The sequence below is a fragment of the Schistocerca nitens genome, chromosome 8, assembly GCF_023898315.1.
Source record: "Schistocerca nitens isolate TAMUIC-IGC-003100 chromosome 8, iqSchNite1.1, whole genome shotgun sequence".
Classification (NCBI taxonomy): Eukaryota; Metazoa; Arthropoda; class Insecta; order Orthoptera; family Acrididae; genus Schistocerca; species Schistocerca nitens.
In genome coordinates this window covers 601,389,706-601,404,015 of record NC_064621.1, presented here as the reverse complement: position 1 = coordinate 601,404,015, position 14,310 = coordinate 601,389,706, and the positions used below count along the sequence as shown (strand labels likewise).

The window sequence follows — 14,310 nt, the reverse complement described above, 5'->3', positions numbered from 1 at the left end:
CATATTACCATGGTTGTTTTTGACAACGTTGAAGAACTTTTGCTGGGAAGCCCTTACACATCCTCCATACAGTCAAAATCTCTTCAAATGTGATTTCTATATTTTCTGAGCCCCAAAGAAACACATTCATGGCTATCAGTTTGCTTTATATGAAGAGGTGCAGGCCTAGGTACAGCCATTGTTCCGCGGGCAACCGCTGACATTTTCCCCTGAAGGCGTTGACCATCTTGTCTCTCAAGGGGATAAATTTATTAACAGTTTTGATGATTACTTTTGAAATAGTAAATAATATACTTACTTCCGTCTTGCTTTCATTTGACTATTCCTTATATGTACAGATACTATGAGGTCTATCATATTTCTTTGATATGGAGTCCATTGCCATTCACATTTTGGCCATCTTGTGTCTGACATTCGCTGTAAGTGACCGTACCAGAGTAGGCGCTTCCTTTCTATGTGGCCTTGAATTGTGCTTTTGACATTCATAACCTCTCTGATCCTATCATTTCTAATATGATCAAGCCTGGAATATCTACAACTCAGTCTCCAGAAATCCATCTCGACAGCCAGCAGGCGATCTTCCTGCCTCCGAGTTAGTTCCCACAACTCTGCACGATATGTTGTGATACTTTCTATAATTGTGTGGTAGATGGTATGTTTTTTCTGCACATTATGTTTTTGTTCCAGAGAATACCATTTAGTTATTTTATGGTTCACTTGCCCTGGCCAATTTTATTGTTTATATCATCCATACTTGTACCATTGGACGACAGTGTCACTCCCAGGTACATAAAATTGTGACACCCTTTAACAGTATCGGTACCGAGTTGTAAGTCATTAACAGCATTTTCTCCCACTTTCAGATATTCTGTTTTAGATACGTTTATGACAAGACCTCATTTTTCATATTCTTCTCTTAATTTGCGGAACATGTAATTTGCATCTTCCTCGGCTCCAGCTACTAACACTTGGTCGTAAGCAAAAAATAAAGTGAACAAGATATCATCGTCTATGGGGATACCCATTCCTCTGCATTTCCTTTTCCAGGATTTTAGTGCCTTCTCGAGGTAGATCTTAGGGTGTAGGTGCGATTGTGCATCCCTGGCGTAGTCCCTTTGTCACCTCAAACTCTTGAGATAGTTGATTTCTCACTTTTACCATTGCCGTGCAACCTTGGTAGAGGAGTCTGACAGCTTTCACATAGCTCGGTGACACACCATTATCAGTTAGACTTGTCCTTAGCTTGTTCTGTAGAATTGTCTCATAACCTTTCTGGAGGTCTACAAAGACAAATTGGGTCGTAAGGCCCATTGCTGTCCTTTCCTCCACTAGGTTTTTGAGGGTAAATACTCCACCAGCACAGGAGTGACACAATCTGAATCCATTTTGTTCTTCAGATTCAGTTATTTCTTCTTCTATCCTCTTTTTTTAGGATATGGCCATAGACTCACTATGGATGGCATCACACTAATACCACAATAGTTTGCACAATTTCTCCTGTTGCCCTTCTTAAATATTGATGTAATTATTGCCTTTTTCCACTCCTTTGGGGCTTCGTCACCTCTAAGGCATTTGTCAAAAATCACTGCCAATATCTCAGAGTTTTGACGGTGTTGCTTTAACCAGTTCTATATAATTAATCCTAGGCCTGGTGACTTTCTGTTTTTCATGGCATTAATTGCATTTTGGACTTCCTCGGTAGTTATCGGTGGTTTATTTTCATTACTAATTTCAATGTCTGGTGGGTTCTCAGTGAATTAGTTATCCTTGATAGTGTTCACTCATTCCTGCATGCCCAATGACATTTATATCTGCTTTATCTTTATTCTGTGTTCTCATTCTTTTTAATACCTTCCAGGCTTTATTTGCTCATGTATTCCCCATGCTTTTTTCTATCTCTTCACCAGTTTCCTGCCAGGCTTCGTTTTTTTGCCTTAATTATTGTTTTCTGTGCATCTTTTCTCCACTCTGTATTCCCGTCAATCATTGTCTGATCTTGAGTTCAACGATTTATTATAAACTTTCTTCTTACTTTCTACCTTCTCTCGTACCGAGTGGTTCCACCACTCATCACATATTCTATTACTCTTTTGGATTTCTTTTTTTTTTTTTTTACCAGTGATTCATAAGCTGCGTTATGGATGGCTTCTTAAACCATCTCGTACATCTCATCTGCAGAGGTTCCTTCAACGGCAGCAAGTTTTTCTGCTAGGCTTTGCTGGTACAAGAAATTGGGTAGAACTACAGTCAAGGTTTCGTAAATTATCTTGAATATTATTGGCTTTCTTTGGCTCGGTTTCCACTTGAATTTCTGTGTCTTTGATAAACTTGAATAATAGCTTAGACATAACAGAAAATGGTCTGATCCACACTCTGCACCTCTCATAGCCCTCACGTCTTGTACTATTACCTTTGTTGTTTGTTTTATTATGACATAGTGTATAATGGACGTGAGAGTAATGCTTGGGGTACAGTATTGAGTGTGACCTGGTGAAAACAGCTTCTGCAACGACCCATACCAGTGTTGGGCTGGTGCCTGCTTTTGTGCGGCATGATGAGCCCCAGTTGAACCGCTCTGTCAGTAGGGTAAATATGGAGTTGGATCAGTTGCATAGGGTGGTTACTCTGTCAGACATTGGATTGGTTCCTGTTGAGGCTATTGATAGGGGATATTTCACAAGGCGTGGCCTACACCTCAGTAGGAAGGGGAAGGGTAAACTGGCAGGGTTGTTAGTGAAATCCATAAGGGTGGACACTAGTACTCATGGATGTACCTCTGTTTTAGACTAAAATCAGTGTTCAACGAGAAGTTCAGGCAGGCAGGTGCTAAAGAGGTCCAAAACTCACAAGATCCTCACAACAGTAAAGTAAATAATAATCGTACCATATTTACCCAAAATGTTGGTGGATTAAAGAAAAAAGTAGATTGTCACAAAAGTAAAGTAAAAAAAATAATGTTACCATTTTTCACCAAAATATTCCTAGATTGAAGAATAAAGTAGATGAGCTACTGGTTCGTTTAGATGACATTGAATCTGATAATGTAATAGATATACTGTGCCTGTCTGAACATCACGTTGTGTCTGATATGGAAAAGGTAAATATCAGTGGTTATAAACTAGCTACACATACGAGTAGAGAGAATAAGGTGAGAGGAGGAGTTGCCATATATGTCAAAAATTATCACTGTGTAAAAAGCTTACATACAAAAAAGTTTTGTCTAGAGCAACATATAGAAGCACGTGCCTGTGAACTTAAACTGAAGGAGGGCTCTTTTATAATTGTAACAGGATATAGGTCCCCTTCAGGAAACTTTAATTTATTCCTGGAAAACTTGGATGCCTTGTTGTGCTATCTGTCAGATAGCAAATTATTATTTGCTTTGATTCATGGAAAGAGTGTAAGAGGAAGAATGACCTGAAAGTCTTGCTTGGTTCTTTCAATTTGACATATGTCATTAATTTTCCTACTCGGGTAGTAAAGGACAACAGCACATTGATAGATAACACTTTTGTAGACCAAGATAAGTTTAAAAACATAAATTCTTGTCCTGTTGAGAATGGCCTTTCTGATCATGGTGCTCAGCTAGTTACAGTATACGACATAGCTCCATTCAGTAAAATTCAAAACGACCCTCCAAAGTTGTGTGTTCAATTAATGACTCAACAATTGGAAATTTCAGGGAAAATCTTCAGCAGGAAGACTGGAATGAGGTGTACAAGGAACCCGATGCTAATTTAAAATATAACTTATTTCATGATACACTTGTAAGATAATTTGAAGACTTGTTTCCCCAAGAAAGCAGTTAAATCTAATTATAAGAAACCATGCAAAAAAACCTTGGCTTACTAAAGGAATAAAAATATCTTGTAACCACAAAAGGGAACTGCATCTAACAACAAGAAAGAGTAATGACCCAGAAACAGCCAAATTACTAAACTACTGTGCTACGTTAAAAAAGGTTTTAAAAAGTCCAGAAGCATGTGCATCATGTCTGAGATTAATACCTCTGATAACAAAATCAAAACAATTTGGAATATTATTACAAGGGAGACAGGTCAACCAAGAGTACAGGATGACTGCATTACCATCAAAGCGAATGGAAACTTGACAAACAGCAAGCCGGGAGTCGAAAACATTTTGAATAATCATTTTTTAAATGTTGTAGAGAAAATAGGATCTAAATGTTCGTTAGAAGAAACAAGGCGGTTAATGGAAGAGGTATTACCCACACAATTTGATACAATTGAAATTCCACCCACCTCTCCTTCTGAAATTAGGAAGATAATAAACTCTCTCAAGAATAAAAGCTCACATGGAATTGATGGCATTTCCAGCAGGATAATAAAAGCTTGTTCCCAAGAGATATATGGGATTCTTAGCCACATATGTAATAGCTCTCTGAAGCAGGGTATTTTCCCAGATAGACTGAAGTATGCCATCGTTAAACCACTGCATAAAAATGGGGATACTTCTGATGTCAACAACTACCTCCCAATCTCTCTTCTGACTGCCTTATCCATAATTCTTGAAAAAGTAATGTATTGTACAGTAGCTGCATACCTTTGGAAAAATTAAGTTTTAACAAAATGTCAGTTTGGTTTCCAGAAAGGTTTCTCAACAGCAAATGCTATATATACTTTCACTAATGAAATATTAAATGCTCTGAGTAGCCAGAAGTCACCTGTTGGGACTTTTTTGTGATCTCTCAACGGTTTTGATTGTGTAAATCATGGAGTACTTCTAGATAAGCTCAAGTACTGTGGTATGAATGTGACAACGCTCAAATGGTTTAAATCATACCTAACTGGAGGAGTGCAGAAAGTTGAAATAAGCAGTTCACATAATATGCAAAAAACTGGTGATTTCTCAAACTGGGGAACAATCAAGGGGTGCGGCAAGGTTCGGTCTTGGGTCCTCTGCTGTTCTTAATAGATATTAACGACTTGCCATTCTATATTCACGAAGATGCAAAGCTGGTACTTTTTGCCGATGATACAAGTATAGCTGTCACACCCAACAGACAATTAACTGATGAAATTGTAAACAATGTTTTTCAGAAAATCATTAAGTGGTTGTCTGCAAATGGGCTCTCATTAAACTTTGACAAAACACAGTATATACAGTTCCACACAGTAAATGGAATGACACCATTAATAAATATAGACTTCGATTGGAAATCGGTAGCTAAGGTAGAATTCAAAATTTCTAGGTGTATGCATTGATGAGGGGTTGAACTGGAAAAAACATACTGAAGATCTGCTGAAACGTTTGAGTTCAGCTACTTATGCTATTAGGGTCATTGCAAATTTTGGCGATATACATCTGATTAAATTAGCGTACCACACCTATTTTCATTCTCTGCTTTCATATGACATCATATTCTGGGGTAACTCATCATTGAGTAAAAGAGTGTTCATTGCACAAAAGCATGTAATCAGAATAATTGCTGGAGCTCACACCTTTTATTAACCTGACATGTTCCAAATCATTACGAAGTGTCGTATTCATGATCTACGGAACAAGTACTAATCTAATCTAATCTTGGTTTCATCCATGTGTATTTGTGGATGTCCTTATGCTTGAACCATCCATTCAGAATTCTTAAATCATTTTACATACAAAATTTTATCAATCTTTCACCATTATTATTTATGGTTTCTTCACCATATTGTCCCACTATGTTGTCATTAGCTTTACATCCTGTTCTGGCACTTAGGTCCCCTAGTAAAATGACTTCTTTGCATTTCCCTATGTTTTCAAGAGATCTCGTCAATTGAGTGTAGAATAAGTCTTTCTTCGCTACATCAGCATCGTCGTTTGGTGAATAGACCAAAATAATCACCACAGAATGGTCCTTTATTTTCACCTGTGCAGAATTCTATCTCTGACATATTCCCAGCTGGTTAAGTTTTTCTTGAGTTGTTTTTTTATGGCAATGGCAACTCCACTTTGGGCTCGTTGTTCCTTTGGTATGCCACTATAAATGTATATGTAATCATTTGTCTCTTCCATACCATGCCTTTTCACTTTGGTTTCTGTTTGGGTCACTATGTCGACGTCAAGGCACTTTAAAGAAGTAAAGACTTCACATTTCTTTGTAGAAATTCCATGTATATTCCATGTTGGAATTCTCATTGTCCTTTTTCGTGCCTGTTGTCGTCTTCATTTTGATCCATTCCGTTCCGAGGCTAAATTGGGAGGTTTTGCTTTTTGATTTCTTTTTTTAGGGTGGACTGGAGGTCCAACGCCTAAACCCCCCCCCCCACTTGGAGGACCAAGTGATTTTTAATTGTGGTTTTCTTCGACTAGACGATTACGTTTCTGGGCTGAGGGACTCTGTCTATCCCTCCCTTGGGTTCTTCGGGAATGAGGTGCCACTTAACGCCAAGTCTGCTGCACCGAAGTCCATCTTCTTCGCCTTCCTTGCTGATGTGGTCTTCACTTGCAACCCTGGCCATGGGTAACATGTCATACCCCGTGATACTGGGTTCGCAGAAGAACTTTGCCACCAGCTCGAAATCCGGGCCCACTCCTGCGACGTAGACGTGCCTGCTGAGAATTACCCAAGTGCACTTAGAGAAGGGGGATCTAAACACCCTGGGCCAGGTTAATGTGCGTGTATGGTTCCATGCACAAAGGCAAATGAGCACTGATTATGCAGTTCTTGAGATGCCTGCCCCACATATTGGCAGACAAAGGTGGTTGTTCATACATTTCTCTCGGTCAGTGTAGATTTGCAGCTAACCAGTAGTGCTTACTGTAAACATTGATTTGTCCCTGATTAGTAAAGAAAATCTTGTATAGGAACTCTGCAACAGTTTGTGATTTTTGTAAAAATCATTCAGAGAACTGTAGTTGATTTTGAAAGTCATTGCCATGAAGCTGTCAATGGAGCATAAAGTGGGAAGGATGAAATGTATTTGAATGTATAATTAGCAGAATATTCTATTGGCTGATCTCTCCTGCACATTGAAGTTGCCATGTTGTGATGCATATTACTGCTGCTGAAATTTTAGTTGCATTTCTCTCATCAGTTACTGTTTTTCTTCTGCTGCATATTTTATTCTTCAGTGTTCCATTTATATGTCTTTTTTTATGAAGACAAAAAGAGAGCTTGTGATTACTTGATATGATTAAGATTCAGTTCATAATACAACCACACAAGTGCTATTGACAGTTTGGCTTCATTCGCCATATGCAAAATCCACATCAACTTTTTTGACTGTCGTATACCTTCTGAAAGTTTGAGATCTTCATCAGGAAATTGTGTGATCGCTACAGCAGCAGGTGCAGACTGATGAACTTACACTCATGGGTAAACGTGTGGACTGTACTCATGGTGGAACAGTAGGTTAGACGTTTGAGTGACTGCTGCTTTTTGTGGCACGACAGTGAAGTGGGCACAGCGCAGCAACTTCGCATACCTACCGCAACCAATCACGTAATGCGCTATTGTATACATCTCTATAGCAATGCCCCAATGTTGTTGCAGCTCTATAGAAAACTGTTGTTTCGCCTGGAGCCATTTGCACTTCACACTTGAAAACTGGCAACAGCCCAACCAACTGTTGGGTATATTTTTTCACTGGCAGTATATAGCCCCAATAAAAATAAAGTCATTGTCAGAAAATTCACCACTTTCCCCATTTTAAGTTTAAAAAAACTGCACTTTCATATATTTACTTGTTCGGGATATGCTTGGGAGGTATGTTTTAGTTGTACTACCTTGTGTTATCATTTCTGTTGGGGGTTCTGAGTACTGATAAGACTTAGTCACTTCACTTTGTTGCATGTAAATGCCAAGTGGACATTGCTTTCCAACAAACTTCACTCTGTACATTGCCTTCCTTAACTAACATTTTGTGCTGTGGTGGTGATGTAATTTACGTTTGATACATAGTGATTTTTTTGTTTCATTTTATGAAATGAAATACATAACTGCATGATGGCTACTTTATTAGGTAATGAAAGTATTAGTATTTTTATTTTATTTTTATTATGTTCTTGAAGTACACTGTACAGTAATCAAATAAGAGAACAATGTGATGAATATTTTAGTTAAAACAGAAGTGATCTGTCGAGATTAATTTGAGGAACTTACTTCCAGTCACACAATGTTTTGGTTTATTTATGTATTTGTTTGAAAAAATACTTGTTATTAAACTGCTGGTGCAGTAAGTTAGTATACAATGCATTGGAAGAATTTGGACACTTTTTTCTTGTCCTTTAATTTTTTGTTGGTAAGGTCTACATTATTTACACTCATTATATTGACATCTTTGCAGTCTAAGTGCCTGTTTTTTCCCAGGAAACTTTGTGTGTATTATTTGGTTTAATTCCTGATTGTAATTATCATCACATTGTTGCAGTCTTGTAATCCCACATTATTTGTCTTTCTCGTGTTATTTTCTATTGTAGCTGCTGTTGTACCAGTAAATACAAACATACTCTAATTGCTCACTGTTGGGAGAACCTGTGCATCACAAAATATGATTGCACATTTGTTGGCACTCATTGCACCTTGTCAGTCACAGTTGATGTTCCCTTCTGCCCAGGCCTATACTGTTGTTTATTTACAGTGATCAAGAGGTTTTAATCTGTCTAACCAGTTTTTACACTGGTACCTCTCTAAAATTGGATTAGTAATCTGTTGGATGTTGCACTCCATGTGAATCCCCTTCATACGTCACTAAACTGATGCACTCACTAACACATTTTTAGGAATGTATGGCAGAAATGTCTTACAGAAGATTTTCTCTTGTGATATATTGTTTGCCTGGCCTAACTTGTGATTCATTTGTGAAGCACTCTTCATATTTGATAACACTTCTCAGACATTGTATCTGCTTATTTTCTGTTTGAAGGAAAATATTATGAAAAAAACGATAGCGTGGCTATGGGTAATCTGTTATCGCCTGTTGTGAAACAATATATGAAACACTTTGAAGCAGAATCCCTAGAGTCTGCGCTGTTGTAACCAACTTGTTTCCTTTGGTATGTGGTCAACGTGTTTGTGATGTGGCCACATCAGATGGAGAAGCTTCAAAAATTCCTGGAACATTTAAACTGTGTCCATCATAATATAAAATTCATGATGGAACTTGAAAAAAAGAGGATCAATTGCTTTTCCAGTTACGAGAAAAAAGGACTAGACCACAGTGTATTTAGTAAACCCATTCACATTGATCCCTCCCTCTGTTCCCCAAGCCATCACTGTCCGTGACAAAGATATTTGGTACTAAAGACTAGCCCATAGACCTCAAACACTTTCAAAGAAAGCCTGCCAAAGAACTAAAACACCTACTAATAGTATTCCAAAGTAATGGATACGCAGTTCGTCAAAACTGAACGAGCATTGCAATCAAAATCAAGAATGCCTGAGGAAGAGGTTAAGGCTAGCCCACAAAACAGAAAGGTCAGTAGGCTCCTATGGAAACATCGTATTTAGCATATTTTACTTGCTTTAACCAAGATAAAAAGTCTTCTTTGCAGTGTTTAAGAGAATCTCTGAGACAGCTTCACACTCCTTGCAAAAGTTGACATGCCCTATGTGGGGCAGACCTACCAGAACAATCAAGGAGAGATGCAAGGAACATGAGCGACAACCCAACTGAATCAGCTAACCAAACCAGCTGTCATCAAGCACTCCTTCGAATATAGACAAAAACCCGAGAACATTATTGTGGTGCAAACAAAAAGTTTTTGTGACATCATAATTAAAGAGTTTATTAAGATGTCAGAAAACCTAATAACAGAAGAGCATCAAAGGGCATGTTGGGCATCAAGAATTGAACCCGGTTATAAATAATGGCACAAGGCCAATAATTGTTCACAGTCAAGTTGGCATGCAGCGAGTACAGAACAGGAAAACTCTCAGCATCTGAAGGAGACGGCTAGGTCGGTTGTTGGAATATTGTGCATAAAATGGAAACAACTCGACAGAACACGTAGAGTGGAAGAACATCATTAATAAAGTCAGTGAGAAAACCCTAGAGGCTATATAGGTATTTCTCCAAGTGAATTGATTTCTGTAATACAGTTTGATCAACGTGATCAGATCCATCATCTGCACTGAGGTGGTGTCAATGGAAAAAAAAGTCAAATAAGATCTACAGTCTCCTGTATTTGCATACAATGAAATATGTAAAAGCTTTTAAATCTTCAAAAAAATTGGACGAAGTGTCTTGCAAATAGAATTAAGGTTGGTGACGTGATGGCAGAACACGGCATGATCCCTGTCCAGTACTCCACACAACTTTTCATCGGTCCTGGAGTTTATCATTGACATTTGTTGCTTTCTTGTACACCCAACCCATTCACTTGATTTATCTTTTCTTCTGTGGCTATATTTGACAATTTCCAAGGAATTCTTCCAGAAAATGAAAATGATGCAAGAAATTTGAAACACTTGGCATATTTAATACAATAGTCTGTTGCTTGTCATGTTGCTGTATGTATTAGCAATGATCCAGTTTTATGCACAAACAGTCAATGTTTAACCATTAAATCGATTTCTGAAAATGCTTTGAAATTTCCAGGTCACTCAGCGACAACAACAACAAAGATTACTACAGCAACAACTACAAGCTGACACTCCCTCAGGAAACCATTCTGTTGCAAGTCCTGTGGTCAGGAAAGTGCTGGTTGGTCCAATTTCAGCTGGTACACAGCTGCAATCTGCTAGCAACTCAAACAAAGTTTCTGTATTGTCATCAGACAGGCATCGAGCCGCTCGCATCAATGGTGTAAGAACTCCAGTGCAGCAAGTACAATTACAAGGGCAGGTGAGATTCAGAGGGCTTGTTTCTCACTACAATGTTATGTACTGTTCTCAACAGATTTTGAGTACACACACTGCAGCTGCATTCATACAGATGTGTGACTAAACACAAGAATTGTTGTTTCAGTCAATTGGGACTTTTTTGGTACAACACTCTAAAGCCCAGAGTTTGCTATAAACGATTTTCATCTCATCTTACCCAATAGTTTGACTCCAGTAAATTCCAAAGATTTTGTCTGTGATGGGCAGCAGAATTTTCTGTGGACAGAATTTTTTGACTAGTTAAAGAAAATGTTAAATTCTTAAATTTTAATTGTAATTGTGTAGAAAGGTAATACAGTTGTAGCTTTAATGTTTTCCAGTGAAATTTCTGTAATCTTACGGTATTTAGTTCCTAGCATAGTTGAAGTTACTTCCCGGTGTTGTGCCATATGTAATTAATTGCAGTAAATAAGAAACTCATGCTTGAATGTTGCTCACTGTAGAGTTGTTTCCATTATTTTGAAGCTTCATTATGCTAACCAGTTACATTGTTATTTAGTGTAATATTAAGTGTATCATTATACTGCAATGAAAAGAAAGTAATTTTTTTGTGCATAGCAGAGTTAGGGAGAAGCCACTATGAACTGTTAAATGCAAGAAATTGACCTTGAAGTGTCAGATTAGAGCTAAATGTAAGTAAGAGTGTGGACTAACAGAAAATACTAATACGTAAATCTTCAAATTGGAAAAATTTGATGACAATAACTCTGAATCAGACAGCTGTGAAAGTTCTGGAACCTTGAGAATAATTTAATTTGTCATTAAAAAGAGCAGTAGAAGTTACAAATACTAAAGGAAGCAAGAATTTTAACATGTTGTAGGGGATGCCTTTTACTTTGCTGCAATGAAGGGGTAGAAAGTGTGGAAAGAAATTGACAATTCACAAATTAATTATGAGCCTGAATTAGTTGCAGGCATTACTTTGTTTGTCTACTGAGTTGTGGGAATTTGACCTGTTACTCACTTGTCTTAATTTCATTCTCATAATTAATAAGTTTAACTGGAGGTTTTGCTGGTGCTTCAATTAGCATATGATGTATCACAGTATCACAGCTGTGGGTTCTGTGTGGTGTCTGTTGTTTCGGATATGCTTGCTGCTGTTTAATTCACTGGTCATGGTTATTGACTTCGTAAATACCTGACCTGTATAGAGATATTTGGTACATTTGATGTTTTCTTCTCATCCCCAGAATGATGTACCAAAAGATGGGAATGGAACTGTTCCTGTTGAGATTGATGGTATTCAGGGAACCACTTGTCTCAGCTCTGATGGGCCAGGCGGTGGAAGTGCAGCATTGCGAGGGCGTCGTGAACCACCACAGCCGCCACCTCCTCCATTGTTGGCTACAACTGAAGACTCCAACTCTACAGGGAACAGCTCACTGGCATCGAGTGCAGGCAGTGCTAGTTGTACAGGCTCAATCTCCAGTCTAGGTCTGTAATATGTTCTATGAATGTCTTTTCAAGCTATAATGTGTAAAATTTATGTTTGTTTATATGTGAAGAACTGAGAAGAGGCAGTGAGCATGAGGACCTGAAGCTGCCGTGTATTACATTGTGAATGGATTTTGTTCCTTTAATATCTTAAGGTTAGGTAGAAATGGGCAGTATTTTAATGGTACAGTTTAAGTAATACTGTTATTCGTTCGTTAGAGTCGCCACAAATCACATGTAACTCTCTATTTATTTTATATCTAAAAACAAAGATGATGTAACTTACCAAACAAAAGCGTTGGTATGTTGATAGACACAAAAACAAATGCAAACACACACACAAAATTCAAGCTTTCGCAACCCACGGTTGGTTCGTCAGGAAAGAGGGAAGGAGAGCGAAAGACGAAAGGATGTGGGTTTTAAGGGAGAGGGTAAGGAGTCATTCCAATCCTGGGAGCGGAAAGACTTACCTTAGGGGGGGAAAAAGGACATATAGTAGAGATGCTGAATCTCAGATAGGCACAACAAAAAGACTGACATACATAAGCTTTTGGCAAACGAGGCTGTTGTCGAAAACACACACACACACACACACACACACACACACACACACACACACACACACACACACAACTTGCACACGCATGACTGCAATCTCTGGCAGCTGCGACTCAGCACCTCTGCTATATGGCGAGTAGCAACTTTCCTTTTCATAATAATGTACATTGTTTGATCTTCCTTTATTTTACATGTTAAACTGAATCAGTGAAAGCATCTTCAGAACTCCGCTGTCCTCGCGATGTGTAGTGTGATGCAAGATGTATTCTGAATTTGTATTCATGCATGTATTCTGAATTTGTATTCATGCATATTTTGTGTGACACAAAGTCTTAAGCAGTTTTAGAACTTTGGTGTCATCCCAAAGTATGCATGAATACAGATTTGGACTACATCTCGCATCGCGAGGACAGCGGAGTTCTGAAGACGCTCGCATTATTCGAATAAAACATGTAAAATAAAGAAAAAAGTGACACTCAACTTGTGGCAGCTGTAAAATTTTAATTTCTAACGGTCGCTGTTCCCTTGCAGGCAAATGCCTGTGTTCGTGAAATAGTGTGACCAAATTGCTGGCAGGACTCACTTCAGTAGACAAAATTAATAGTACTGCCGGTAGACACATATAAAAGTGATGCAATACTTAGTTTTTGGAACTAATAATTTATTCTTCTGGAATGAGAGAGGTATGAGTTGGGGAACATCAAAAAGGGAGGGAAAGTCACTCAGATCCCAGGATTAGAGTGACTCGTCTGTAGTGAGAACAAGTTTTGTGTGACAGTTTTGTGTGTGTCCATCAGCAGTACTACACATTTTACTTCCTGAAGGTAAGTAATGCCCAGCAATGCTATTACTCATTCGTATCTGTTGCGCGAATTTTTAATAGGATAGAATTTGCCAACAAAAAGTGCTTTCACCACTTACCTTATTTAATTTAGATAGGAGAATACTAATAAATTTTTGTCACAGTGCTTTTTTCAGTGTTGTTTTAATTGCAATAATTCAAAGCAAATCAATATCATTTGTACCATTGCCACTGTAATAAGCATACCTTCAGTTTCACAACATGTTAGATACAAACAATGCATGGCTATGATATTTGTACTTGGGGCTGTTTAGAGTTCTTGGAAGTAAGCTTGCAGTCATTCCACTAGATACACAGCTCTGGAATTTATATAACCGTTCTGTACATTCCTTCAACCTTTGAGCTTTCTCTTCTTTGGTTAATACTGCTTCCTATTCATAGAGCTGCTTTTTTCTACAAAGGTTTCTTTAATTTTCTTACTTGTAACATATCTTTCCTGTAGTCATGCATGATTATACTGCTTTGCATTCTCCTCTAGCCATCTAAGCTTTGCTATTTTTTATGTTGCGTCAATCTCAATTTTGAGATGTATGTATTCTCTTTTGTCTGCTTCATTTATTCTATTTTTATATTTTTTCTTACCATAAATTCAATTCAGTATCTCGTGTTATCCATTTAAGTTCAACTTTGC

General features: G+C 38.0%; 1 protein-coding gene across 10 annotated transcripts in view; it reads left to right on the top strand.

Annotated features, from left to right (window-relative positions):
• Positions 1 to 14,310, top strand: part of LOC126199221 (AT-rich interactive domain-containing protein 2) — a 323,635-nt gene that overhangs the window by 227,223 nt on the left and 82,102 nt on the right. For all 10 annotated transcript variants that reach the window (XM_049936005.1, XM_049936012.1, XM_049936003.1 and 7 more), the window contains 2 exons: positions 10,542 to 10,787; positions 12,016 to 12,259. In XM_049936005.1, coding sequence (XP_049791962.1) covers positions 10,542 to 10,787; positions 12,016 to 12,259 — 490 coding nt within the window. The remainder of the gene's footprint in view (positions 1 to 10,541; positions 10,788 to 12,015; positions 12,260 to 14,310) is intronic.